The sequence below is a fragment of the Serinus canaria genome, chromosome 1A (assembly GCF_022539315.1).
Source record: "Serinus canaria isolate serCan28SL12 chromosome 1A, serCan2020, whole genome shotgun sequence".
Classification (NCBI taxonomy): domain Eukaryota; kingdom Metazoa; phylum Chordata; class Aves; order Passeriformes; family Fringillidae; genus Serinus; species Serinus canaria.
In genome coordinates, this window is record NC_066314.1 from 17,794,969 (window position 1) to 17,822,124 (window position 27,156).

The 27,156-nt window shown below is 36.5% G+C and overlaps 2 protein-coding genes across 13 annotated transcripts in view; one reads left to right on the forward strand and one right to left on the reverse strand.

Annotated features, from left to right (window-relative positions):
- ZBED4 (zinc finger BED-type containing 4) overlaps positions 1–27,156 on the forward strand; it is a 914,269-nt gene that overhangs the window by 812,161 nt on the left and 74,952 nt on the right. The window lies entirely within an intron of this gene.
- BRD1 (bromodomain containing 1) overlaps positions 9,498–27,156 on the reverse strand; it is a 66,611-nt gene continuing 48,952 nt past the window's right edge. For 10 of the 12 annotated variants that reach the window (XM_050988027.1, XM_050988026.1, XM_050988025.1 and 7 more), the window contains 5 exons: positions 19,306–19,441; positions 18,017–18,144; positions 16,073–16,182; positions 13,683–13,837; positions 9,498–10,987 (listed from right to left, as the gene is read on the reverse strand). In XM_050988027.1, coding sequence (XP_050843984.1) covers positions 10,804–10,987; positions 13,683–13,837; positions 16,073–16,182; positions 18,017–18,144; positions 19,306–19,441 — 713 coding nt within the window. In that variant the 3' untranslated portion in view covers positions 9,498–10,803. Of the gene's footprint in view, positions 10,988–13,682; positions 13,838–16,072; positions 16,183–18,016; positions 18,145–19,305; positions 19,442–24,527; positions 24,683–27,156 lie in introns of those variants that run through there. The other 2 variants (XM_030238061.1, XM_050988032.1) reach the window with 2 other exon arrangements.

The following is a 27,156-nucleotide window of genomic DNA, read 5'->3' on the forward strand; positions in this document are numbered from 1 at the left end:
TATCACTCAGCACTTACAGGGAGAGGTTACTCAGCTGTTTGATCAGAAGGTCCCAGGCAAAACTGACTCAGATTGGGGAAATTAGTTTAGTTTATTGTCAATTGAATCCAAGTAGGATCAGAAGAAATTTAAAAAACCTTCCCACCCTTCACTTCTTCCAAAGCTCAATTTTGCTCCCTATTTCTCGAATTCCTCCCCACCAGCACAGGGGAATGGGGGCTGTCACATCAATTATTCACACATAATCCCTGTCACTCCTTTCTCCTCAGAGAGGGCACTCCTCACACTCTTCCCCTGCTCTGGCACAGGGTCCCACCCCAAAGTCCTTCCTGCTGTGCTCCAGTGTAGATCTCCCATGGGTCACCAGTCCTGCCACCAAACCTGCTCCAGCCTGGGCTCCTCTCCCTGTGAGCCTGCTCCAGAGTGGGCTTCCTGCAGGATCACAGCCTCTTCTGAGTATGCACCTTCCCTGGCATCAGTCTCCTCCAGGGGCTGCAGGGGCACAGCTGCCTCACCATGGGCACCAATGGCTGCAGGAGAATCCAGCTCCATTGGTTGGAGCACCTCCTCCAACTCCTTTTGTACTGCGGGGCTCTTTCCTGCATTCACACTCCTCTTTCCAGCTGTTGTGGTGCTGTTTCACCCCCTCCTTAAACCTGTTCTCCCAGAGGCACCACCACCACCATCACTGGAGGGCTCAGCCTTGGGCAGCACCAGAAGTGTCTTGGAACCAGAGGGCATTGGCTTCATGAGACATGGGGGAACCTTCTGGAATCTTCTCACAGGAGACACCTCAGTAGCCCCTCTGCTACTAAGACCTTGCCACTCCAATCCAATACAATGGATTAAATAGGCTCCAGAACATTAATTTTCAAAGCCAGTGTCAAAAATTCTCTATTTCATGCAAGCATGGGATTCAGCAAGTGATCTTTTTTTGATAAAACAAACTTTTTAAAACAGAAAAGTTGTTTAAAGCTTAATGCCCTAGATTTATCCTTTGCCGGCAACTCTTCCTCTGAGAACAAGTCAGGATTTAATTATGTCCCACCCTAGAGATTCCCATGACCTTCTAAATAGTTAATTTTCATTATTTAGTCTTAGAACATTATAATCTTTCTCTGCCAAAGGTTTACTGATATTGCTATTGTCTACATTATCCTGGAGGCATCACTAGCAGTCAACTCTGTGACTTCAGTTACAGTTGAAGGGCACTCAGAGCAAACTCCCTCTCATTTGTGAACTGCATGAATCAAACCATGGCAAATAGTAATAAATTGAGTGAAAGAACTGATTTTATATATTATAATATTTTTTACAAGTGATCCATAATACAAAAAGAGGGTTCTATCTAAAAAGCATTAGTTTACCAAAACAAATTGGACATGAGTCAGTTCTACTTTGCAGAATGCAGGCATACTTACTGAGGAATAACCTGGTTTGACTAGACATTATTTGTCTATATTTCTTCTGTTTGAACTGCTAGTTGCAGAATATTGTCTGGAAATCAGCACCTTTGCAGACTTGTATTTGTCTGTAATATGTATTGTTTTAAAATAGGTAATATAAGAAATCCAACCTAGCAGCTAATTTAAAATTTCATATCAGATAGGTATTGTCATGCAATTGTAAATGTTAGTTGCCCAGAATTCAGCCTGCCTACTTCAGCAGGCCAGTTTGGGTGCACAGAGCAGGATCCACATAAACTGGTTCTTGTGCACCCTCTTAATCTCATGTGGTGCAATGGTAAAAGCCCCATGCTGAAGATGTTCAGTCTGTTCACTTCCTTCAGAGTTAACAATTTTGTTTCCTCTCTCACAGCAGAGGAGGATAAAGAAAATCAACTCAAGGGAAACCTGACCATGACTGTTAAAAGGGCCCCTAAGAAATCTGAAAGATGAAGCAAGACAGAAAATGTAAACCAGGGCCACGACCTCTTCATCTCAGTCTCCAAGCAGTTACTTTTACAGTTCCACCCTTGGGAAAGATTATCAGAAATTATAAGGGATGAGCAGAAGGAGGGGGAGCAACAAAACACAAGCAAGTAAACATGCAAGCAAACAACCTTAATTGAATAAGAGTCAGGTTTAGTTTTTGTTGCAAAAGTTTTGGTCCATGGCTGTAATTTTTTATTTATGATACCTGAATTTTAGCCCAAACTTTAAGCTTGGGCAAAATTCAGCCAATTAAGGTATCTATATTTTGCTTCTGAGGGAAAACTATTTAACTAAAGTTGTACTCATTTAGTGAAAATTAATTATGTTTGCGAAATATATAAGCGCAGTTTATCATTTTACTGTGCTTTCACAATAAGCTGGTCTTAATAAGAAAAGCTTTTCACAAGAAAAATTATGCCTAACATAGTTCTCCTTTCTCTTTGCAGTATATTTGTACTAAATGAGCAGCTCATCCATCAGAATTAAGTACTCAAATCCCTCAAAGACCACTGTGCTAATTTCTTTCTATCCTTTGATTAAAACTTAGTGCCTCCACTTTTCCAAAATAAGGATTTTTTTTCTCTTTTTACTACTTCAACATGTATTTAGGGAATAATACTTAACAACCTGTCATCTTTTTTGCCCAGAGATCTAGCACTATGAAATTAACTTAAATTAAATGTTAAAACATTCATATTTTTATCAGGACATAAAAAAATGGGAATGGAGTTTCTAAATGAAGCAGAGACTGGTAAAACCCCATAACTTCAAACACATTACAGATGAATTTAAACTCTTTAACTACACACACTATTTGCTTTGGTAGTCCCCAAAAGCATTCCCAGAATGCACAGTGGAACTGTTTATTTCAATACTATCATAGCATACCCATATAGATTGACATGGAACAACTGGTACCAGCAGTCAAATAGCAGTAAATGGATTTAGATCATTTAGTATCTGTTTTTTTAAAGAGAAAGTTTGATATTGTGTTTCATATCTACAATACAGAAATAAGATAGTATCAAGATTTATGGGTAGATAAGAGACCAAGATAAACAACTGTACTGAAGCAAAACTTTTTGATATCATTATTAACCTGCTTTTTGTAAAAAATTTGGTTTTCACTAAAGCATATTCATTTCAACAAGGCTTTGTTAAAGGCTTCCTATTTACAGAATGGATGGCTGGTTGGGGTAACTGCCCATGTTCAGTGTCCACAGGATGAAATGGGAATCTGTCTCCCATACCCCATAGGGCTGCTCTGCCTACAGCACTGCTGACTATTCTAACAAGAGGTTAGAGAACTTCTGCCTTAAAATAAAAATCAAAATTTACTGTAACAAGACCATTGATGCTGGTGCAAAACAAAAGCAAATTGGAAAAAATCTTAAACTTTTGTACGGGGTCTGGCTGGGATGTCACAGCAGCTGATATTGTCTTGTGCTCTGGATTTGTGACTGAACTGTGTTGGACACATACAAGTGTTTTGGCTCCTGTTGGGCAGTGCTTGTACAGCACCAAGTCCTTCTGGTTTTCACTCTGCCTCTCTGCTGGGGGAGGGAAGGAGACTGGGAGGAAATGCAGCCACAACTGCTGACCTGAACTGCCCAAAGGCATATTCCATGCTCACTTGTTGAGCTGTTTAATCTTGACCCACAAGTTCGCTCGTTTTTTCTCTTCCTCTGCACTCCCACATCCCACAGGGAATGATGGAGTAGCTCTGCTTTGCTTTGCTGCTAGCTGGGGTCAGTCCAACACTCCTTTCCTGACAAAATTCACTGACAAGCTGAGCCTGTGATTAAATTCCAAGTCTATCAACTGATTAAAAAAGACATAATTTCGTCACTAAGGCAGAAATGTATTCAGTTTGGTTCCTAGCTCTGTCCCAGGCCTTCTCTGTGGCCCTGAACAATCTGAATTTCTACTGTCCTTGGACAATTCACTCAATTTCCACCAACAGGAGTTTTACCAAAACTAATTTAATGGTAGCAGTAGCAGCACGAAGCCATGTATTGCTTTGTCCTGCTCTGGAACTGTTTTCCCTCTTGTTTATAATCAAATTAATCAGTAAAAGGTTATCTAAACTTATAACCAAACAGCCTGTGGTCTTCTTTTACAGCAGATCCCATGAATATCAGAAAAGAAAATGGTAATTTGATTATGTGTGCTTGAGAGGACCAATATCTACTGCAAAGGTTTCCTGCGTACTCTTGCTGCAAATGCAACAGCTATAAACAGGCTCAGCTTCAGCCTTGCAACTGTGTTTTCACTTTCAGGGCTGTTTGTTCTTTAACTGGTAATTGTACACAGTGAGCTGACATTAAAGACCGTTGAATACAAAAGCTAATACAAACTTCAGGCTGTCCCCTAAAGTAATTTTTAGAGAGACAGGTAATAAAACAGACTTGTGTAGTTCATTAGCTGCACCTAACCTGACTGAATACATCACTGCCAACTCTAGTAACCTTGGACACAGAAGACAGTGTCACACTAACCAAGATTAATGAAACTACTGAATGTTAAATATAAAATAAGACCAGAGTTTTCAAAACTAAAACTTTTTATTGTGGAAGTGTTAAAGGTTTATATTTATGCAGATAGCTTATATGAAGCATGGGAGACTTGATAGACACTTTGAACAATTGCAGTAATAAGCAGCATCAACAGTCTCTGACATACAAGGCTCTGGAGGAGGTGTCATGTGACTATCTGCTGCTCTTACTGTCTTTGACCTTATTTTTTTAATTATTCTAACTCTAAACTGAGAATCCTGCTCTCATTTTTTATGCAGCCTCTTTTTCCTTGCCTAGAAATTAGGGCTTTTAAAATAAAAACCATTTTATTTTTTTCAGTTCTTTACCTCTTCAGTTTTCTTTACCTTTTCCTTGTATTTTCTGACTGACATGTGTAGTCTATGACAAATCAAATTCAGTAACTTCTCTTAACTGCTAGCAGTTTTCTCTTGCTCTTTATTTTGATGAGAAGTATTTTTCAGCCCATTTTAGAGGGTCTTCTGAAAACTAGAAAGAAATTACAATATTGGATGACACATCTTATTTACTCAAAATATCATTATATAACAAGAACTTTTTATATCTCTTCATGATATGGCTTGTATAAACACCACCACAACAGTACAAAATACCATGAAGTAAATAATAAACAGAATATGAGAGTAAGTAATGAAAAGGAGAGCAAAAACCACATCATGTTTGCTTCTCTCATCCTGGGAACCATTAATTCTGATTATTTATTCTGAATTTATTTTAATATATGTAATTGGGGGGGGAGAGAAAGGAAAATAATTGATAGTAAAATTAGACTTAAGAAAATGAGATAAAAAGTCATATTCACCTGTCATGAGGCAGCTTAACAATTGAGAGTTAACAACACAGCATTGAAGAGACCTTCTGGGCCATGAAGGACAATGACCTGCTGTTGCAGGGTTACCCTGTCCCAAAATTATTACGCTTTTTGTTTGGTTTTTAATGCCCAGTTGTTTCTACCCCACTGCTTCAATGGCCACATGTCAAATCCATGCAGGATGCTTGTTTGCTTGCCCAGGAGTTCCTGCACTGTGTGATTTGTGCAAGGGAAGCACTGGTGCACTGAGCACCTGGATGGGGATTGTCCAAATGTCTGCTCTCCTCTGTGTGATATCTTGCGTTTTCTGTTTCGTGCTTCCTGACAAGTATTGGTTTGCTGTCAGTCATTCTCAGTGAAAGAGGAGCAGCTGAGGAACAAGAGACTATTATTAAAGCAGCATTAAAAATCAGAATTATTAGAAAATAAAACCTTGTGGTAAATAAAGCAGATCCCTTTGTTCTACAACATATTATCTTCTTCATTTTAAGATTCATATTTTAAATATTATATCTATATTATAGCTATTACATTAATTATTATGTTTTATGGTTATTTTAAATTAAGATAATTTTATTATCTTATTTTCCTCAGAACATTTTCCTTATAGAAGTGCTAAACAGAAAATCTTAAGCAGCAACACTTTATACACACCTTATTTGTAAAATATTTTTAAATAACTCCTAAAAAAAAAGACAGGATTGGTTTTCTTACAACTGAAGTAATTTACAGTGCTACAATATCTCTGTGAACTCTTCACACTGAAAAAATTAGACAATCTTCAAAGTCCCAAAATCCTACAAGTTTCATGGTACAGCCAGACTTTAGCCACTTTAGCCCAGTAGGTGGAGACCTCCCTGGTGTGCTGACAGTGCTGGCTTGCTGCAGTGAAGACTTCAAAACAGATCAAAATGACCAAAAAAAGAGCTGGGCTTGGAGGAACTGTGAACATAAAAAGAAGCAGAGCAGCACAAAGGCAGCAGAGCAGCAGCGTGATGAGAAGATATGTGATATCATGGGAATGAATTAAAAAATTTAAATAATATTTTAAATTATTAAAAGGAAAATAAAATTCTTATTCTGTCACCTCTCTCCATGCAGTATAAGCAGAAAATAGAATGGGGTGACTGCAATCACTGCACTGTTGGTTAACACATAGAAACAATTGAAAATGCTCATTAAGAGTGTTAAAGTACAGCTGTTGACATCTTGTATTTTCTTTCCTGACCATCAGAGATTTGATAGCAGTTTCTGTGCACAGCCAATAAAAGTTGAGTAAGTAGGCAGGTAAAAATAAATTTACAGCCCCTTCTCATCAAATACCAACTCCCAAATGTTTAAATAAAGTTTTTTAACTTCATGCTATTCCAAAATATTATTTTCCAAACTTCCATTACATTGAATTTACTCTTTTTCTACATTAAAGTTTTAGAGGAAATAAATCTTTCAAGGAAGTACTGATACAACAGGCAAGTCATAGCAACTGAACGTTAAACAAAAATCCCAACAAGGTAACACAATGGAGCTAAGCTGGATGTGGACAGTAAATGTCTCCTCCATTTACATTTTACTTCTTAATTTTCTGTTACAGATATGGTGGGGGTGAGTAAGTTTGTTCTCACATAGGCAAAAACCTTTACCCATATGATCAAAAGACTGAGATGAATTTATTTGATTCCCTGGCACACATCCTCAAGACAACCTCCCCTTGCCAGGCTGCAGGACAGAGCAACTCTCATCTGGAACCTTCACTTCCAAACTTGAGTATTTCTGTTAATTGATGTGTTTGACTTGCACTGTGCTACCAGCAGCAACCATCTCAGAGTCATTTTCTAACACTATAGAATGAAACTGAAAAGAAAATCAACAACTAAATGAAAGTGTAAGAAGTTACTCATCTGTCACTTGCAATTAGACATGAGAGCCAGAAAATCCAGAGCTATTTGTCCTTGTACTAGCTCTAGTAAAATTAAGCATTCCTGAATCAGCCCACTTGCAGCAAGAACAGAAAAAGCTACTTTTGATGGACTAGAAACACTAGAAGCAAAAAAGACTTACTGTTTTCAAGCAGTAAGTTTTAATAGCAGCATTTTGAAAAGGAAAAATGGAATACTTATTTTGCAGATGTAGATGGTCTGTGTGCATTGCTCCCTCTAGTGTAAAAGACAGAAAATCACGACATTCCCCAAAAAATCACTGAGATCAGTAACAAACTTTTTAAAAAAAAACCATATCCTTCAGTCACACTTTCCCCCAAAATATTTATACAATAATTGCTCATATTTTGATACAATAAAAGACATTTTCACATTGTTTCAACTGATGATGTAGGTTTCACACTTCGATTAACAGGAAATGATCACACCAGAACTGAGCAGTCAATGTGCAAACTTACACCCTGTACTTATAACTGTAACACTTCCAAAGAAGCTGGCAAGCCAGAATGTGGTGTTCCAGTTTTTCTCTTCATTACAATACTAATTTCCACTCTATTTTGTTTATTTATTTCTGATTAATTATTTAAAACTTTAACCCAATCTCAAGAGCCACTGCATGATACTGGACTTCATCACAGAGAGTATGGGAACAGCAACTGACACTGCTGCAACCTCCTCTCGGCAGGGTCTGGGAAGAATTTCTGAAGTTTCCACTGCATAACCAGAACAAAAATTAATGAGCCTTTCATGTCAGTGTCACCAGAAGAAGACGCAGCATGCTTTTTCAGGATACTTAACAAGCATCTTTTAATCAGTAAAGTTTCCCAGTTGATAATTCTCATAAGTGCATACAGTCCCCTTTAAGATGAAGGCAGCACATTTTCCTTCTCCAAGAACTGACGCAATGATCTCTGAACAGAAAAGTCATAAAATGACTCAGAAATCTGAGCAAAATTCAAACTACAGCTTTTCCTGACAATGTGATTTAAAAAAACGTTCAAAAATATTTATAGTTTTGCAAAAAGGAGCTCTTTCCCCCCTGCAATGTTGCTAGCGTGCGAGGCAACTGAGAACAGAGGAAGCCTTCCGAAGAATCATTTTGCAACTCAATGCTTTCTTTTTTTTGGCACTTTGTATTTCACAGGTATCAACATCCTTATCATACAAGTACTGTCACCTTCCAACCTCTGTTGTAACTGCATTTCAGATTTCCAAAGTCCAAGACAGAAAAAAGGCCCATTTCTCTGTGCACCAAAACGAGGTTGTGAATCGTTAGCTAGTTTTACACATACAAAATCTGAGTACATTTTGTGGAACCAGTCTGAAATAGAATCTGATTCAGTGTATTTTTTTTAATACCTTTAACAGAGTCCTAATGATGACAAGTGGTTCTACTGTCTCAGCACTGCCCAAATTAGGCTCCATTCCCTTTAAAGAAGAGCATGATTACATGTCAGATCCTTGAAGTCATTATATTAAAAGCAAACAACCAGAGTTTAATTTTTCTAACTGATGTGGCTGTTGTAGCCATCAGAGCAGCATACCTCAATGATGGTTCTTCCAGGGTACCTGCTCTCCCTAAAGCTGTATCTGCTGTCAAGTCTGAGAAAACTATTAGCTTGATCTTTTGTGAAGTTTATCCAACTCATTCCTAATTACCAGGGTCCATCGCAGGCAATTGGTCTCAGCTAAGTGGAATACCTCCTATGCAAAGGGCTCAGTAAGGACAATGCTGGGTGCCACAGGAGAACATGCAGCTTCTTGGCCCAGTGCCTCTGGAACAGCTCAGTCATGGAGTAAGAAAATGGGCACTGCAGCAAAATCTCAGGGGCTAAATTCAGGACAAAATTTACAGTTGAGAAAGAAATTTTATTTCAAGCTTCTACGGGGGTATTACAAACAATAGAGAATAAAAACATTAAAAACTATTTAAAAAGTAATTGTCCCTTTAAAATAAAGATTCAAGCAGGTTTAACAATGAAGTATGCTATTCAATGAAGTTTTAAAAAAAAAGATTTAAAAAGTATTGGTTTTGCTGTATTTGCTAATCCTTTATAAAAAAGCTGGGCATAAATACTTCGTGCATTCATATGCATTATTTGGTGTTTCATATTATATAACTTGGTACAGTATTTACGATATCACTGCAAAAGAGTTCAAACACAGTGCATTTATAAATAATGGAGCCATTATAAATCACATTGCAAACATACCTTGCCATTTCATTGTTACAAATTCAGTATCTCAGTGAAGGTAGGAATAAAGTAGCTACAACAATCAATATCTTGACTTTATTTTTTTTTCTTTTTAATATAAAAATGCAGTTCTGGAAACCCACCCTCCTTCTTCCCCCTGCCCAAACATAATGCTTTACTTCTTAAAAATAAAAATAAAGTACTAATTCTATATACATCACATGTACCATACAAAAATGTATCCAAAGTTTCTATTGCTACCAAAGTGTTCTAAATTAAAAGTTACATAAATCCCCTCATTGGAAACAAAAGATTACAAGTTACCAAAAAACCGAATTACACACAAACCATCAAGTTATTTTTTACAATTTCCAATACATTTTTCTCCCAAAGCAAGTTGTCTTCTCATGTGCCTGTATAAAAATGCATATCAATATATTTGTCAATTTTATTTTTTCATTATAAAGCAAATTAATACATTTTCTACAATAAATAAAACACAGGGAGGCACACATATCAACAAAATTAAACCAATGAGAGATAAATGGGATATGGTTTTGAAAGAAATAATGTGCTTGCAGGCTTTAAGCCAGGTTTGTTTAAAACAGTAACAACCTCAAGTCATTTTGGGCAACAATGGAGTGTTTTTGGTGATTTGCAAGTGATGTACATAGTATAATTTTTATTGATGTCTTTCTCACAAAGTACCCTCCAAAATAATGCAACTTCCTTTCTTAAAATACATATTTGTAATTGTAAATTTACATCAATCTTAAATATGTGGTACTTTGTGCAAAGAGCAACAATTTACACAAACATTCAGAAGTCTTTTTCAGAAGCTACAGACCAAGGAAGAAATGATACAAGCAGCACCATACTGTATATGATTTAGGCAAACATATATTTGATGCCATTTTTATATTAGGCTTTAAGATCCACTAAACACCTCAAGCTGGAAGATGGTGCTTAGGTAACAACCTCAGAAAGAAAGAAAGAAAAAAGTAAAAAGCATGGAAAAAAACAAAAACCAATTCCCTCCCCAACAAAATTATAAAAGGAATTAAGGAGCTACTTCTAAAATCAGAATAAGTTAAGTGTTGAATATACATTTATGTACAATTATGAACACTATGAACAAGACATTTTAACAGGTTTAGTGGAAAATCCTCCAATCTACAACACAATAAAATAATTAATCAATATGGCAATGGTGATTTAGAAGAATTGCTCAACTATTTCAAGTTTGCAGAACTCAGCCACTGAATCAACAATTAAGGGGTTGTATCTTCAATACATTCTTTTAGACAAAGAGGTTCATTAGTAGAGTTCAAGTCTCTGTGGTATTTTTCATGCCTTGCTAGAGAATCTCTGTTAGTCAATATCACTGAAGTCACTGACTGGTTCTCCATGGACTCGACTCAGGTGATTCATAGCACGATCAAAAGCAATTCTTACTGCTTTTCGTATGCTCGAGTTCCGTCCTTCCATCATTTTTAACTTATCTATGGTCTCATCTATCCCAAGGGGAACCATTTTAGATTTGGGAAGCCACTGCCTGTAAGAAAAGGGTAAAAAACAAATCTGTTAAATCTAGAATAAAATCAAGAAGTCTGTCCAGAAATGTCAGGGCTACTGTGCCATGTTTCTCATATTGCAAATCAGCTTTACCACTTTTAACAAAACAATAAAACACCTCTTAAGATAGTGCTTGCTTGCATTAAATATTTAAAGAACATGAAATATTAAGAAAATCTCTTCACAAAACAGAGAATGTATTGAGTGATATGTACTTAGTGATTAAGTATCAACAGAAAAAACTTAGCCTAAAATACTAAAAGAATAGGCAGCAGCAACTAACAATGGACAAGGCTCAAGATTCACCTGGCACACTATTGTTTCTCCTCATTCTTTCCCTTCCATTATTACAGGGAGGTTTCGTATGATGGATTTTTGCCTTACATTTCAGGCATCTCGATTTGTTCTTTATGGGGAAAGCTAAGCTGGCAAGGAAGTTCTGCTTTAGTATGCTTTTACCCTGCAGCATGAAATCCCACTGGCTCCATATTCAGGGTACTTTTCTGTTTCAAGCTCCATAAATATCTTCAAATTCTGGGCATGGAGAAGTGATAATGGAAAAAGCTCTACATCCCATTCTTCTAGTTAAAGCATTCTAAATATTTACTTTAAAAGCATAAATTAAATTTACATCATTTTCATAAAGGTAGATTGTAAACCTGTTTTGCAAAGTTAGAGATATTGAGGAAAAGAAAAATTAAGTCACTTAATGAATATATTTAAGATATGCTACTGCAGTCTGCAATGCCAATCCTGCAAAAGGCAGAAGCCCTCCTTTTGTATAAAAACATTAGTTTGGGAGGGAAACCATTTGAAGCCAAACTAGCAGGAAATCAGAGAGTCAAATCTTCAAAAATTTTCTTTTAAATAAATAAAATTGGCTATCGAAATATTTTAATTTTCCTAAAAGACTCTAAACTAGAGCCCTATTGTATTGAGCACACACACTGAAATAAAATACAAAGAGTCAGTGCAAGGACATAGACAGTTTGATAACAGCATGAAAAGCATCAGTCGAACCATTATCAGTTTTAATACAGATCAAAGGAAGTTTTAAGAAGGTATTTTTAAAAGAAAGCTTTGCAAGTCTTCCAGATATAAGCAGGGAAGAAGAAACAAATATGAAAATCCATAGGGGATAGACACTGGTATCACAGAATGGAGGTGACAGATACCCTGCAAATGAATGAAAATCACAAACAGGGGTTCAAGACTTAGAGACACAACAGAGATGGAATTATGACTGCCAAAATAATCACAATAAAAGAATCATTACCAAAACAAGTTGGTGGGGTCAGGGTGGAGGGGAAGAAAGGGGCTGGAAGAAGTATTGAGTCTTTTCCTGTTCATCTATGCAGAGTACCCATTAGAGACAACTTTGCACAATATTTACACAATTTAGGACCACTTGCAAATAGAGACAAATCAGAAAAGTTTAAGCTGCAGAGGACTTCCCAGAACAAGAAGCAATCAGAAAAATTATTAAGAAACTGACCAGGGAAAACATGCATTACATTGGCAACACCAGTAAGAGGAAAAATAAAAAGAGAAACAAGACTGAGTATGTTTAAATGCAGATGTTCTCTGCAAACAAAGGGAGAAGAATGAAGGATCTTATGGAATCCTGAGCAACTGAACAAAGATACTTAAGATAAAGTACCAATTAATGAAGAAAATAACTGAAGAACAGAAAAATTATGCAAAAAAATCTAAGGGGCAGAAGAGCAAACATCAGTTATAAATTTTAAGCAGAAATTTATTTAAGTGATAGTGTACTGGCACAAAGTACAGGAGAATGGCAGCATCACTCAATGCCACATATAATCATCTAAAAAGGAAATTGATAGCTACAAGTAAGCAAATTCAAGAGAAGAATGAGACATGGAGAGATTTAAAGTTAGCTTGACCTGTATGGAAACTAGGAGAGGAGAGGGTCTACAGAGAACATAGAAAAGAAATACATAGTTTGATGAAAGATAGATGAGAAGCTTCCATGTCTAGAAAAAACCCACCAAAACTAAAAACAACCCTAAAAACCAAAAGAAAACCAAAAAACCTTTTATGTCTCCTCCTACCTCCCCAGAAAAACCCCACCAGCCCTAAAACTAAAGACCATGGGGGAGGGGAAGAGAATGTTTTGTTGTGTGAACTATCCCCCTTCAGGCTCTACACAGAATATTGCTGATGCTAAAATAATTGGAAATAGGGAAGGTTTAATGAAAAAAAAAAAAAAAAGGTTAAGTGAAAGTGTTAAAAAAGCATTGAGTTAAAGAGAGGTCAAAAATTCAAAGAAAATGCACTTAAGCAGACTGGGAGAAGAAGTGTTGTAATTCAGAAAGCAATGATGAAGGATAATAGAGATAAATGTTAGACTATTAAAAAACTTATGAAGCAATTTCATCAGGTCAATAAATGAAAGTTGCTTGTAAATAAAAAAGACCATTGATGACTTAAAATATTTTTCTTCCAAACTGACAGTAAAAAGGTATCTTTCAGTGATGATATATACCTTGGTACAGAAATAAGACTCAAATATGAAATTTTAACCTTAAAATTCATGCTTCCATTGGAATTATATCCATGGAAATACAATGTTTCAATTTTCTTCTAGATCAAAGGTACAGGTTCTTAAAATTTTAAATCACTGCATCAAACAATACATTTCAATAACATACCAACTTCTTTTGTTGTCAAAAAATAGTACTAAGAATAGTTTCTCATCTGATTTGGTCTGCATTTGTTCTCCAATTTTCAGTACATCCAGAGGTGGCACTGGTATAGTAACACCATTGTGATGGCCAGCAACACGAGGCATCTTAGGGTCAATAATCTGTAAGAGAGAAGAGAGGACATTTCCTCATTTTTAAAATGATGCAATTCATTTTAATAAGGTCTTACAAATTAAGTTAACAAGAAATAAATAATAAACTAAACAGCCACTGGATATAAACAGACTTTTTGTTACATACAACTTTCTGACATAAGCTGACTAGGCATAGTGAAGACCTAGTGGCAGATTTGACTGAAAATGCTGAAAAAAGTAATTTTCACCCATATCAGTTTTTCTTAAAAGTCCTATTTGAATTCCACTTAGTACAACTTGTACTGACAAGCAGGTTTTAGAATGAAAAAGTCAAACCACGATTTCTAGAAGCTGTAACTGGCCTCAAATTTTAGGGTTTGAAATTCACGTACCTTAGAGAACCATCCTATGTTAAGGTATAAATATTTTGGTAAAATACATCCTCCATACTCAAACTCTGGGGCAAAAATTTAAAATGAAAAAAAGTTGTAACTTTCAAATATCCTGCATATCCAATTTAATGACTCAGTCTTCAGCAAAACATGCAGTTACAGTCAAAAAGTCTTTCTAAACAAAACTTGAGGGAGAGAGGGAAAATGCTGCTCATGTTAAACTAACCATCCTGATGGAAAAACTCCTTTGCAGGCAGCTCAGAGCATTATGAAGTGCTTAGCTTCCACCCAAAGAGAGGTTTTTACTCCATGCCTGTTCCACCCATCTTCTACTCCATGAACTCCTGTTTTTTCCACCATCCACACTGGAACCAATCTTAATCCACAATAAACTGACTTAGGGAAATAAATAGAAAGCTAATACTGTGGAGAGCTCGTAGAAATCAGAATTTTCTTCTCTTGACAGAGGTTTAACTCCTCAATTAACTTATCCCTCAGAAACACCAATGCTGACATAAAGGAGAAGGCAGAAAAGGAACCCTTTTGTCTTCATCAGCTTAAATCTAGTGCTAACATCTTTCAAGAGACAATCATCAAATTTTCAGAAGCTGACCCAAGTGTCTTTGAGTCACCCACTGAGGGTACTTAAACTCAAGTGCTCTGAATGCCACCTCCAGAGGTTTTAACCTGTCTCTGTATGATTACATTTCAAGCTGTCTTTAGAACACACATATTAAAAGTCATGATTGTGCAGACTCGTATATAAATCCAGCCAGTGTATGAACTGTTCATAGAACCATAAAAGCCTAAACCCAAACAATTCCTCAATATTTTCTCTGCAAGCTTTGATGTAAGCAGAGCTGTGTCTGGCTTTTCCTTTATTAACACACACACACACACACACACATATATATATCTCCTCTATTAACAACAGCTTTAAGTTTCCAGTACATCATTCACAATTGGCTGCAATCAGTCAGTTTATTCCAGCTATTGAGTTTTTTGTTTCTTTAATGAACTGCAGCATCAAGAGTATTTTTATACTAATTTTGCAGCAGAAATAACACATAATGTAGAAACAATGACTACTGAGACAAGTATGCTGGTTTTAGCAGGGATAGAGACAATTTTCTTCACAGTAGGTAGTATGGGGCTAAGTTTTTGATTTGGGTTGAAAACTGCATTGACAACATAAAGATGTTTTTGTTAATGCTGAGCTATGCTTACACAGAGTCTTTCCCTTTCTCACACTGCCCCACCAGTGAGGAGGCTGGGGGTGCACAAGGAGTCGGGAGCGGACACAGCTGGGGCAGCTGACCCTAACTGACCTTAGGCATAGTCCATCCCATATGGCATCATGCTCAGTATATAGAGCTGGGGGAACAAGGAGGAAGGAAGGTACATTCAGTGTGATGGTGTTTGTATTCCCAAGCCACACGTAAAGGATCTCTGTGCTCCTGGGGATGACTGAACACCTTCTGCCCATGGGAAATGGTGAATGAATTTGTTTTGCTTTCTGCATGGCTTTTGCTTTCCCTATTAAGCTGTCTTTATCTCAACCCAAGATTTTTCTCACTTGCACTCTTCCAACTCCCCCCTCCCACCCCCAGGGAGCTACGAGTGGCTGCAGGAGGCTAAGCTGCACAACACAGCAGTATTGCACATCTCAAAGGCCTGGCAGGGGAGCAGAAATTATTGACTTAAAATCTGCTATTGCAGTAACTTTACAAACTCTGTGCATAGTACACAGGGCAGAATAAGCCACCTTTCTTCAACCTGAATGGGAATTTACCAATTACCTTAAGTTTGCACATGATCTTTTCAGACCAGAAACAGTCAGCACTGTACTTCTTGGAAGCTGGGCACTTACCAGAGCTGGGTAAGAGGGATATCCACTGCATTTGGCCCATACTACTTTTAGAGGCTCAAGAACAGATGTTGCAGCATCAGTTGAAATCCACATACTGCTATGCCCAACTTCTAAGAACAAAGAAATATAAAATTAAAATGTTCCAGAATGAAACCTCAGGCAAATCTGCAGTTCCTGATTTCCTAATCAATAGCTCATGATCCCTAGAATCCGAATACTAATACCAACTTTCACACACATACCAACAAAAACAAGGTAATATTCATAAGAGCTCTTTACATGATACTAATACTTTTTTCCAAGCCTACAGATAAAGAATAAGAGTTTAGACACTTCTAGAAATAGCATATCTAAAACATCTTAGTTCTTAGGAAGTGTTTGCCAAATTCCAAAAAATCTTTCCCTTTGAAAAAGCTCCAAAGAAAACATAAAATTATGGTACTTCAAATAAGTTTCTTCTACTGTGATGACAATCCTGTCACACAGGTGACAATTTTCAAGATGCAATTTGCATGGTATATATTTCCAAGTGTTGGATACCTGGATACCCAGACTGAGATTAGCACCTCATAACTCAGCAATACTGGTACACCTGTCTATTGTTATGCCTAAATTCTAACCTGCATTTTGATTTCCATTTATTTTTAACAAGTTTTCTTGCTCTCTCTGCCCTTTCCTGCAGACAAGTTCAAAAATGTCAACAGGTTTCCAGGCAGCAGCACTAGTGTTTTATTTCTTCTCAAAAAGCAAGGTAACAAACAACTGAGTTTAAGTTACTGGGCACTTCTACAGAATCCTCAATTTTCTTCTCTGCTGCTCAGCAATTGATTGAAGCCTGTGACAAGTGTAAGCCTTTCAGTCAACTAAAACCACAACTGGTCCCCTAGATACAGTCCAGAGACTGATCAGAAGACAGTGAGTTACAACCGCAAGATGGAACTGGGGGTGGTGATCAAAGGGGGAATAGTTATCCAAGTTCATAGGCTGTAAAGGTCAGGCAGCACTTCTTGTATGGGGAAACCTGGTACCAAAACACAGTTGAAGGGCTGCAGCTGCACTTTCTTTCAGCAGTCAGGCAATACTTACTGCTGAGAGAAAGTGCATTTCAAATGGGCATGCTTATTTATAATGGAAGGTGGCATGCAGATGCATGTTCTATCTTGACATTACAAAACATACCAGGGTAAAAAAGTGGATTAAGATCTTTTAAAAGTAGAAATAGCGATAAAAAAGTATTTAAAGTGATCACATTAAAAAAAATTAGTTCAGTCATTCTGCACAGTAAGTTCTGTTTCTCTGCTCTGTTAGTAACATTTTGTATTCACGTGTCAGTTAGAAAGAGCCATGACTGTTTCAATTAATTCATCCTTCATTTACAGACTGTTTCAAAAAAAAAGTATGTAGAACTGTATCTGGTACATAAAAACAGTATGAGTCCTCTTCTTCAGGACACCTAATAAGACAGAAATCTACACTACTCTCAGATGCAAAGAAAATGGTATTTTAATACTGAATAGAAAATCATACACAAGCTAACAGGATGCATGCAGCCAGACTCAGACTTCTCAGGTGTACATACAAGTAAGAGCCTCAGAATTCTTCCTAGTCAGTTTATTCCACATGGTAGTAAGGGGTGACTAATCTAGCACAGAGGATTACTAATTTTCTTTCACAAGATCTGCAAAAGAAAACACATCTTCTCTTTTTATTTCAAAACCTCTTTATTTCCTCAATTAAGGAGAGAAAATTAATCAAAATCAGAGTCAGATTCTTTAAAAAGTCTTTAAAGAGTCAAAAGCAGAATTCAGTAGTTTCTGGAAGGATATCAACAACACTCTCAGAAGGCTTAATGTATTTAAGCAGTTAAAATAAGAATGTTAGAATATGTCAAATAAATGGACAAAATTATACAATACTATTAAGAATTCAATTATTTATAGTTACCAGCTGCAATTCTTGCTGCTTTGGCATAGTTTCCATTTTCAATGCAAGATATCAGTTCACTTCGATCTTCCAGTGTGTGTCTCCGTATCAGGGCAGGTTTACCTTTACCACACTTCGGGAGACTAAAACTACAAAAGTGTTAATATTAAAACCATTACTTGATAATTAACATTGTTCACTATAAATCAAAATTTTGAACGAGAATTTAAATTTCATCAGTACAGAGTAAAATCAGTGGAGCAAACTCTAAAAATATTTTGAGTAACAAATACAAACAACATAAAAGCCAAACCTCTGATTATTTTCAAACACAGAATTGCCTGGTTATCAGCAAAAGACAGGTTCATTGCTCCAACAGTTCTACTACACAGAAAACACAACTATTCTCTCTAATTTTTCACTAAAAATTCCAGTCTTTCAATTGTGAAATGTCTCTACTCAAAACAGGAAATTAGCTTTCTACACACTTGAGTTTCAAGAAATCATAGAATGTGAACAACAATTATACTGACAATTTGATCTAGAATATCACATTTTAAATAGATGCAATAGTAAATAATCTTTATTTCTGAAAGCCTGTTTGACATGACTGCATTAACACCATTCCCTTAACCTGAACACATGAATAAAGTCCTCTTTTTATGTCCAACAGATTTACCCTATACTGTCCTGTATGTCCCATCCTCACAGCCCAGGACTGGAGACAGCTACCTTTACCCAGAAATCAGTGTTCTTTCAGAAGATACACCATTGGTGATGGAGACATCAATGGTGGCAGAAGTGTTCATTCTGACAGTCCTGCCTTTAACAACAGACTCCATGATGAGAAAGTCAATAGCTGGTACAGAGTTACTATCAACACTGTAGTACCTACCCAGCAACCCACAGACTGACAACAGTTCCAAAGCTATCAAACTACCTCTTCTGTACAAGACTCTGCTTTGTAAGTTGCTTCCCTCTTGCCCTCACAAAAATAAACACACGCATTTTTAGTGTTCCAGATTAGGAAGGCAATTAAGCCAAGATACTATATGCAAAAACATATCTGTATCTTTACAGAGCAAGAGAAGCACAGTCAGTTTAAAAATGTAACTGCCTGGATATGCAATAACCTGAATTCAACAGAAGAATCCCAGCAATCCTGAAAGGTATCTTGGATCTGACATAACTGAGAAAACTGAAATACACTCTTTTTTCCAAACTTTATGCAATCCTCCAACGTGGGTCACAAGCATTATAGAAAACTGATATATCCAGTCTCAAATCTGTATTTCATATTTCAGTTTTACCTTGAGTTACACAAGAGACTGTTACTAGATGAAATACTAGATTCTGATGCACAGCGACGACGAGGTTCAACTTTTCTTCCTGGAGTATCATCTAATGCTCTCTCTTTACTTTCATCTCCAAAACCATTTGATAGACCTGCAGCATAACACAAAAAATAAACTGCATCAAACTGGAAACCACACCATTTTCATTAACAACCTTTTGTATATCCACAATATATCATTTTTTGCTTTGTTCTTCAAGTACTTTCGTGTGATGAAAAAGAATGTCAATATTAACAAAATATGTAATTTCAAGGCAGTATTATTAATAGGAAGTTCCTGTTGACCAGATTTTAAAAACAGGATGAACTTTTAGGTAAGGTACCAAAAAAAAAAAAAAAAGCAAGCAGAGATTGTAACATGGGAAATACTAACAGGAGTATCACATCAGTCTTTGCAGTAAGGTTTCCAACTATTAAAACAATCACGCTGCAAAAGCTAAGTAGAAAAAAAACCCCAAAAAATGAAAATGTTGCAAATCAGGCAGATTACCAAGTCAACAAAAGACTTATTTCAATGGAATGCTATGATCATTAAAATCCTTTTCAAACACTGGAAGTAAAGACTGATATGGATTTCTCCATGACACTATCTGATTCTTCCTGGTAGTCTTTCCATTTTAGCAAACTCAGACTGACACCACAATGACTGTCTTCTGTCACCAATAATCAATAATATGCATGGTACTGTTTTTAATTAGCCTTCCCCTAACAAAAGTTTATATACATCAAAGGATATTACATTTTAATTTCATAATTGTAATGAAGACATTAAAAAGGATATTACAATTCACTTATTTGATGGGCTGTTGCCAATCCTGCTCTGGGTTTGCTGTACAAACAGTATTGACCTTATTAAGCCATTTCTACACTTAAAGAGGCAAACGAAAACTTTTAAGATAGCATTCTGAAGACTTTCCAGGGTGTGTGGGAGTGTATGTGGATGTGTAGACATTAGGACTAAGAAGGAAAGCATCCCACAGAGACTCTAGAATACTATCAGAAATGCACTCAACTAAAGGCAATGGTACCAGTCTGCAGTCAGCCACTGCAAACTGTAGGCTACAAAGAGAACAGCATTTTAAAACTAATTCAATTCTGGGCATGCCACTGCCAACACAAGAAAGACCTACCCATCCCAGCCATCCTTACCACTGCCAAAGACTTGAAGGCCATCATGACCATTGTACATTTAGACACAGTCAAACTAGGCTATGTAACCCTTCGCAGAGCCTTTTACTGTAAAACAATTATTAATTGTTTTAATTCCTTTATTAATTCTTCCAGTCTGTTTGCTACAAAGACAAAGGAAGCTGATAACTAAGGAACTTGAGCTTAGCAAGTTACTTTTTACAATACAGTAATTTTTTCAAGCATTTCCATATAGTGACTTACAGAGTTTTTCCACTCCACCCCAGGAGACCTTCCATTTGGATTATCAACACAATTTCAGATTTTTAAGAGAAAAAGAAGTATATTTGCTCAAGGTTCTTAAGGATTTACATATAAGCATTCTCTGTCATTGTAATTTAGTTTACACTGCAAATATTCATTTGAGAGTGTTTGTTTTGTAACTCCTGTATTTGCCTTTGATTTCCTACAGAAGAAAAATGATAAAGGTAGCATTGTCCTGAGTGACAAGCACCAAACTATTCATCAGTGGTATTAATTAATCTTGTTTTCACTCTCAGCAAGTTGATAAAAATATCTACAGATTAAGGAGGAGTTTGGTCTTGGACTGTGCTGAAACAGAGCATGCTTTATGAAGAAGTGTAGAGGGGAATTTAAGTTATCACAGTATATTTCACATGGTGTTTGAAATTAAAAGCTAAAAAAACATACAGCAAAGGACATCTCTTACGTCTCTGCAAAAATTACTTGTTATTCTTCAATATCCTGTCAGATTTATCTTTCAAGTGAAGTGTATAAACTGTTTTGTTTTCATCCTGCCACAAGCTGGAGACACATTACTCAAGTTATCACTCAGGCATCTAGCTAATGTGAAGCAGCTATCATCAGAAACAAGTCAGATCACAGACTGAATTTTAAACAGGAAGACAGATCAAATAATGACTGCTGCCAGAACAAGGGCACAGTTCACATTCCCAATGGACTGTGAAAGTGGAAAGAAGTACCTGTATTAAGAAAATGTGCAAAACATTTAACCATATATAAGCCAAATGTGACGCGAATGCTTATCTCCACACACATTGGTTTTGTACATGCACACCCAGGACAAAAGGGGCTTCGTATTTTTATTATTTCAATCAGTTTATGACTGCACTGTCACTAAAATGGACATTTTGGCACTCTAAGTCCCTGGCAACACTGGCTTCTCTTTGTCAACAAGTCAGTACCAAGAAATGGTAAAGAGCCAGTTTTCAGCAACACACTGGACAAAGCAACAATGTGATTGCCTGACTGCTGACGTTAAGAAACAAGGAATACGGCAGAAACATGCAACTATAGCAATGGAGACAGCTATCTGAGGTGGCAGTCCAGCCCTATCCTAGTTTAAATATAAGCTGTGAGTTTAATGACTCACTTAATTCACTACAGATTACAGTAAAAAATGTTTTATCAATCTGTAGAATACTTACTAACAGTGGTGTCCTGGTTTCTGCTGGGATGGAGCAAATTTTGTTCTGAGCAGCTGGTACAGTGATGTATTTTGATTTGAATGTTGATAACACACTGATGTTTGAGTTGATGAGCAGTGCTGACAGTTAAGGGCTTTTCAGTGTCTCATGCTTTGCCAGTGAGCAGGTGCACAAGAAGCTGGGAGAGACCATAGCCAGGACAGCTGACCCAAACTGGCCAAAAAGATATTGCATACCATGGAGTGCCATGCCCCAGAGATAAAATGATGGGAGTAGGCTGGGAGGGGCTGATCACAGGGCTGGGCATTGGTTAGTGGGTGCTATACAACAGTATTGCACAGAACTTGTTTCTCTTGGGGTTTATTCCTTTTTTGTATTATTATTACTATTATATTTTACTTTTTTTTCAATTGTTAAACTGTTCTTATCTCAACCCAGAGGTTTTACCTTTTTCTGATTCTCATCCCACTGTGAGGACCAAGGAGTGGGAAATGAGAGAGTGGCTGGGTGGTACTTGGTTTTCATCTGGGGTTAAACTATGGTAAGTGGGGAAAAAACCTCAAAGCATTTCTGACAAAAAAGAAATAGTAAGGTGCAAAAGAATTTAGAGCTTCCCAGTCATATTTCTCTCTTGCTTGTGGAAGTATGAAAAACAAAGAACATGCAATCTATCAGCAGGAGTAATTTTCCTGAGCATCAAGCCCCAAATGATAGGAGCTTACACAGTCCATGAGACTCCAGGTTATACAGTTCACATTTCAGAAGGTATAAGGAATAGGCCTTATTTTAAGAAAGGAAAACCTCAAGGCTTATTTTAAACAAAACACACTCATATCTAGTCATAGATGAAGTGGTTCACAAGTGACCTTGTAACTTGCCAGAAAAAAACGAGGCAATAAAACCTAAGAACTTTATGGTAGTAGCACTGATGTGCAAAAAAGGATCAGATATACTACACAAACTGGTTTCTGTTATATCATTAGAAAACTATTTTCTCATGAATCATGAAACACCCAATGTCCTGTAGCTACTAGAGTAAGTGAAATTAAAGATCTACATTTGCTTTTAGGAACTTACATTTTATAGAATCAGTAGATATAACTAAGAAGGCCAAATAAAGAAAATCCATGAGACCTAGCTCATCCTGCTTACAGCTTTCCAAAAGCTCATGATTTTGTTAGATCAAATGAGCTTTCTGTACAGCATGGAGTGGAATTTTATGTCAGGTTCTAAACTTCTTACACTTCTTATATTGCCTCATCAATACCACTGAATGACAGCCCTCATCTTCCCCCCAAAAGTCCTAAAGATCAAACTAAAAGCCTTTAATTAGTGGTTCATTTTCTTTACTTTCCCCCTCTGTTCTTAAGTTTCTTGAAAAAAGCAGTCCACTCTCAAGAGGCAGAACTTAACTTTTTTCAATTAAAAAGGGAATTCTCAAACAATGAAGTCGGCTATCAATTGTAAATTCAGCATTACTGCCATTTCTAATCTTCAGTTTAACTTCAATTTACAGGGAAAATATAGTGCCTTGCAAATCACAGCATAACACAACCATTTTGAAAATAAAGAAATGCTAACTAAGAAAAAAAGTAAAGCAAAGATGATCAGCCTGATACTTTTCCACAGGTCTCTCACTGCACTGAAAACTGTATTCATTATGCAAAGTTTTAACTTTTTCTCAACAGTGCCAGTTTGTTCTTAGGCTGCATTTAAAACTTTCACTGACTATCTACATCAAGCAAGTTAGAATCTTTTTGCCCATACTAAATACATGGAATCAGGAAAAGGTAATTTCCAAAAGAGAGCAGAAGTTTGGAAAATATGGTAGAGGAACAAAGCTCAGTATAGTCCAAAGAGCAGCACAGCATGTCCATGAATGTACAAAATGCTGCCCCAGAACACAGAATTGTACATTTCAGACTGTAATCACACCTTACAGTTCTGCTGAAACAAAAAGAAAGAAGCAGAACTTGCACAAAATTATTCTAAACAATTAATACTGTACTATGTGTAGCTTGATGCAAAACCAAGCACATCCAAATGTAAGATGAAGTGCTTTCCTAAAACTAGACTTGAAGGGCTGAGATACAACCACTAAAAAACCTGGGAGCATTCAAGCAATTAGTGCACACAGTGCACCAGCACTTCTACAACACAGTTTAGTCTCATTTTCAGCCGTGACTTGTGCACTTACCCAGAACACTGATGTTACTCTTCATTAAAATATATATACAATAGAGGAAAAATGTGTATTTTATTTTAAAAAAAGCAAAAATATTTCTGGTAGATTTCACTTCTCCAAGGAAGATGAGACTGGTTTTTTCGGGGAAGGGAAGAGGTTGGAGATGTAGCATTCTTAGCTAATCTGCCCTCACAGAACATGTTCTGGGAATAAGAATGTTGGGACTGGTAAAACTCTGCGACCCGTGTGTGTCACATATACTACAACACGTACAACTTTGTAACTTACGGAAATGGGGCAATATATTGAATGAAGAGCATAGTTTCATATGTGTCAAAGACTTCCTCCAAGAGTGTTCATTTCTATTTGTTATTTGTTTTAAGGATGGCTGGTGTCTCCAACATGATCCAAATTAATTACTTCAAATGTAATTGTCTTTCTGCGTTGCAAAATGATCATTTAATTGAATTCCATTCCATGTTGAGGATAATAGAAAATAATTAGGATCCAAAGAGATAAATACCCAGCATGATATTAGTTAATATGAGAACCTGGAAGACAGTGAAAAAGCCATTAAGTCTCTCTGAAAGGAAACAGAGCTTTCAATTAAATAGCCATCCTTACAGCAGTGTCCAGAGACAGTGAGAATGACACAAGGGTCCCACGTATTCTATCACTAAAACCTAAGGTTTCTAAAGGGACTATCTAAGGAAGTTTCACTTTGATTCAGGCCTCTTTCTTGAAAAAGAAAATACTGAAAGTCATTGAAAACACAGAATACAACCTCCATGTGCATGAAATGCATCAAGAACACAGTTTAGAAATGTAGCTAAAAATACCTCCAGTAAGAGTAAGAAAAGGGATGCCACTGATTCAGGGGGATTTATATATACAGATAAGCACACACAGGATAAGGGAATATTTGAAGGTAATAAATCATCAAAAGTTACTGTATTCTTAAAAATGCAAACCTTGGAAATAGGCAGACTGCAGAAACAGGAAGGCATCCACTAAGTTGTTTTTTTTTTTCAAAAGCAAGAGCATAAGACCCTGAGAGAAACCCTTTAAATGTTACTTCAAACAGTAAATTCTAAAGTGCAGTAGGAATATTAAACACAATTCTTCTTTTCAGAGTACACAGATGAATATCAGAGCACAACAAAGCTTCAAGTACTTAAAACAGTCTCCAGTATGCAGACAAAATGTAAGCCAGTTACTCAAAGACTACAAAGGCTGGTGTGAAGAGTCCCCTTGGAAATAAAGCTTTTAAAACTTGGTCATGGCTAAAAGACAGCAAAGACAGCTCAGTATGAGCCCATGATGTGGCACCTACACAGTAAATAGTGGTACCTTTCAAGATCCTAACCAGAAAATCTTAACCTTTAAAGACTTAAGTGACACAGAAAAAATACAGTTTCGTGGCTCAATGAATGGCCTGTTTGATGGGTTCCAAAAGAATGCCAATGGGTTCCAAAAGAATGCCAAAGAATTCATCTTGTAACTTCTAATTTTCTTCAAATCTGAGAATAAGAAGTGTCTTTGGCAAATCAGGTAAGACTAATCAAACAGCAAAATCTGATTTACACAACAGAAAGGAAAACTAATCAGCATTTAATAACTACAACTTCCATAAGAAAAGGACCATACATTGCTCTACTACAACAGGATCTCTGTACTGTAAGATGATTGTTCAAGACATTTTAAAACATGCAAGTGGGAGGCAACCTCAGTGGAGGAGTTTGAAAACACTCCAGAAAAATCTAAAATGAAAAAAGAGCATACAAGAAGAAACGTTTCTCAAAAAAAAAAATTTACAACTTCTTTTAAGACAGTATCAGCTGTTCCAGTGGTACAGACTGATGAACCAGTAGGGTAGAAAATGCCATTAAAAAGTGCACACTCAAAATCCAAAAAATTCAAAACTAACTTTACAAACTGAATTCCTGAATCAGCTTTGGTTTATATAGTTTATGACATGCAAAACAGCTAATTGCAAAATACAAGCTTTAAGTGCATGTGAATCACATACAGACCAATGGTATGTCATTCAGGATTCCAGAAATTACTATAGAAAGTCAGTAATATTTAGAACCATTTACTTCTAATTACCTTGGCAAAAATTACTTAAGAGGATTTAAGATTAGAATCTTTTTTCCAAACATTTTTTACTGATTTATGCCCAGTTAAGAACCTTAAGAAAGAAACAAATTTTATTAAATTTTCCATTTGAAGATTTTTACTTTCTCACCTACAAAATCCTGATATAAATGAAAAAAATCTTTAGAGATTTCTTAAAGACTTAAATCAATATATACTACTTTAATTCACAACTTACATAAGGAAAAAGCATGACAATTATTTATCAATACACTGCATGAAATCCTAGGAGTCTTTCAGAGCAGCCCAGCAGGACCTGACACCTACAAAGAAAGGCTGCTCCATTTCCTAAACTGAGATGTTCCTGAATGGAACTAACTTTTGGCAATTACTAGCTACAGGATTTTACACAGAGCTTTTATCAACACAGATTTTTCTTCATTGAAAGTAAGGGTTGCCCTGCAATTGTGAGAATACAACTTTTAGGTATGCTGTCCAATGACAAGGAAACAGATGGACAGAAAACTCCAGAGCTCTCCTTTGTAAGCAGGTCCAGCAATCTGATTCTATTAAAAATAAATAATTTAGCATTTATTTGCCTTCTACAGCTATTTAGGAAAACTGGTGCATAATCTGTTCCTCTTTCTAGGATAGGGAACAGAAAATGAAACTGAAGTTGCTACTTGAAAGAAAGACCAAGGCAGAGATCTACCACTTCTGAGATGACATATAGGACACCACAGCAAAATAGAAATCTTTTAATTACTTCAGTAAATTACCCAGCTGCATTCCCAGTCCTAACTTTCCAGGCCTTTTTTACCTTGAGAGAGAGATTAAAACTTCATGTGATTCAGTATAAAAGATCCAGTGCTTCACAGCCTCCTTATATGATAGCTTGCAGAGTACTTGAGGAAGTGCATGACCTGAG